The sequence below is a fragment of the Rhincodon typus genome, chromosome 8 (assembly GCF_021869965.1).
Source record: "Rhincodon typus isolate 14 chromosome 8, sRhiTyp1.1, whole genome shotgun sequence".
In the NCBI taxonomy this organism is placed as follows: Eukaryota; Metazoa; Chordata; class Chondrichthyes; order Orectolobiformes; family Rhincodontidae; genus Rhincodon; species Rhincodon typus.
Genome location: NC_063339.1, coordinates 67,094,801 through 67,097,847, shown reverse-complemented (window position 1 = coordinate 67,097,847; position 3,047 = coordinate 67,094,801). Strand labels below are relative to the sequence as shown.

The 3,047-nt window shown below is 40.2% G+C and overlaps 1 protein-coding gene across 1 annotated transcript in view; it reads right to left on the bottom strand.

The window, feature by feature from the left end:
* LOC109930449 (acyl-coenzyme A thioesterase 1-like) overlaps positions 1–214 on the bottom strand; it is a 9,354-nt gene extending 9,140 nt beyond the window's left edge. Inside the window, exon 1 of the mRNA XM_048599838.1 lies at positions 154–214. Within this exon, the coding sequence (XP_048455795.1) occupies positions 154–178 (25 nt within the window). The 5' untranslated portion in view covers positions 179–214. The remainder of the gene's footprint in view (positions 1–153) is intronic.
* Positions 215–3,047: the final 2,833 nt, after the last annotated feature.

Genomic DNA, 3,047 nt, shown 5'->3' with positions numbered 1-3,047 from the left:
GGAGATGGCCATGCCGGCTCGGGGAGACAGGGGCAGCTGGAGCCCGGGCCGGGCACGGAGGGACAGCCAGGCGGGCACAGACCGGCGAAAGGTTTGGTTCAACATCATCTCGTTTGCGCTTCTGAGCATGTGCGTGACCCCTGCGTGACCTACCGGCGCAGCCTTGTGCCAACTTCATCAACCCACAGGGAACTTGGCCTTTAAAGCACCAAGTGCCAGCTCCCATAGAGAGAGAAAGAAAAGCAGAGCTGAATTTTATAGCAGTACCTTCTCTGAGAAGGAACAAACAGGTCAAACCTACAAATTTGATGGTGAAAGATTTTTTCTGGATTTTGATTAACTGTGAATTGACGGTGTTGGGACTTGTTCTCGCACATGTCCTGAAACCCTTCAAACTGCGTTGTATGTAAACAGCTGGGTTTGTTTTAATTTTGTTTATTTTGTGCAATAAACTGCTACGTTCTTGTTGAAACCCAAATTTGCCGCGTATGCGTCATAAGGAAAAGCTGGAGCTTTTTGCACTGGAGCTTGGAGGTTGAGAGGCAGGTTGATAGAAGTCTATAAAATAATCATAGAATCTCTACAGTGTGGAAACAGGTCCTTCAGCCCAACAATTCCACACCGACTGTCAGAGCATCCCACCCAGACCCATCTAATCTACACATCCCTGAACACTATGGGCAATTTAGCATGGCCAGTTCGCCTCGCCTGCATGTCTTTGGGCTGTGGGAGGAAACTAGAGCACCCAGAGGAAACCCACGCAGGCACGGGGACAATGTACAAACTCCACACAGTTGCCCAAGGGTGGAATCAAACCTGAGTCCCTGGCGCTGTGAGGCAGCAGTGTGAGCCACTGTGTCGCCTGAGAGGTATAGGTGGAGTTAATAGTAGTTGCCTTTTTCCCTATGATGGGGTAATTTCAAGACTAGGGGGACACACGTTTAAGGTGAGAGGAGAGAGATTTAAAAAAGACCTGAGGGGCAAGTTTTTTTACACAGAGAGTGGTTTGCATGTGGAGTGAACTTCCTGAGGAAGTGGTGGATGTGGGTACAATTACAACATTTAAACAACATTTGGATAGGTACAAGAATAGGAAAGGTTTGGAGGGATATGGGTTGGGAGCAGATAGATGGACTAATTAGTTTGGGAGTATGTTTGGCGTGGACTGGTTGGACCGAAGGGTCAGTTTCCATACTGTCTGACTCTATGTGCTTATGTTGCAGTGCAAGACTGCCACGTTAAATTAAATAAAGAATAAATTTGAACTATCAAGCCAGATTTCATTTTGGGATCTGAGCTATCCAATAATAATATCTGCTGGGTTCATAACAAGGGGTGGCTCTTTCTGGAATCTGAGTTCATTGAATCTAAGAGGGAACTGTGCCTCTTAAAGAAACCGTTATGTGGAGATGATGGCTGTGTTGTGGTGAAGCTTATTGCACAAATTTTGAAAATGGGTTTGAATGCTGCTTGGAGTTTTCTGGAAGTAGAAGACACAACAGTTACAGTTGACATTTTTGACAAATTGAGAGAATTAGTGGATAAATGAAAGGTGGAAGTAAAAGCAGGATCTCAAAGAATAGATCGTTGGAGTGATTATCCAGCATTTAAATGTAGAACGGAAATCTCTGGGATGTCACAGCTAGAATTAGCTAAGGCAGAGGTAGAAATTTAAAAAAACTTGGCTTAGAGAGCCATGAAAAGACTTGAGTTAGATGAGAAAGGGAAAAGAGAGGATAAAGAAAATCAGAAAAGCGGAAAGCAAGGAAAACAAAAAGAGGAAAATGCAAACTGAGGAAGGTGAAAAATAGAGATAATTGGAAAATAAGATGGAATTAAAAAGGCTTGAACTCCAGTGAGAAAAGAAAATTGAACATGATTTGGTCATAAAAAAACAACTTCGAATAAAGAAGAAAAGAAGAGATAATAGCTCAGATGATGATTCTGATGCCAATGAGGGATTTGATTTAACTAACAATCTACATTGCCTAACAATCTACATTGCCTAAATTTACTTAGAATGGAGTAAAGATATATTTCACCTCACTTGAGAAGATAGCTGGAGTGATGAAGCATCCAAAAAAAAATTTGGATGATCATGTTACAAAGTATTTTTGCAGGTACACCTATGACTATAAAACTGTTAAAAATGCAATACTCAATGCTTTATGAGCTTGTGCCTAAAGCTTATCAATTAAAAGTTAGGACTGCAGGAAAGAAACCTAATCAGACTGGAAAGAGAAATGTAAAGGAATTTCAGAAGCAGTTCAAAATCAAACTGGTAGAACTGGTTAAAACCAGTATGTTATCACTATCTATTTGGCACAAAGGTATATTGCAAGAATATAACTAGTACCTTACGTGGAATAAGAAGTGATATCATGATGTATGTAAAGTGAATTGTGATTGGGTAGAATAAAGGGGTTGTATGTGTAGAATCACGTAATTGGACAACCTCGGAATGCGGGTAATAGTTTAACCATAATCCTTTATAAATGGGATTATGCACTGCATTTGGAAGCATGCAATAAAATTGGTAAACAAAGGATCGCAAGTCTTGTCTGATCGCTGAGGGTATGGGAGAGAGGAATCCCTTGATTTTTGTGGAATTTGCTCGGGAAAAAGAAATACTGTAGAATCAGAGATAGTAAGAACTGCCGGTGCTGAAGTCAGAGATAACACAGTGTGGAGCTGGAGATTGTTTTATCATTAAACCTGGAGAAAAAGAAGTTGGAATGTAAGGAAAATTACAATTATGGAAGAATTCAGAAATAGCATTCCTGCAAACCAGGCTGTTGTGATTATTTTATGTTAAAAGGGGAATCACTTCCTTTGGTTTACATCCTTGATTCAAAACATATCAAGATATAGAGAGACATTGGAACAAGTCACACACTTCTGCTTACTAATGACACCAATTGTCTTCGATAGGGGTTAATAAAAATAATTAATTGGAGATATATGTGGAGGTTAAAAATCAGTTGCATTATACAGAAATTGAATAAAAATTGATCTAGTACATGAAAAAAAAATTACAGCTGGAATAG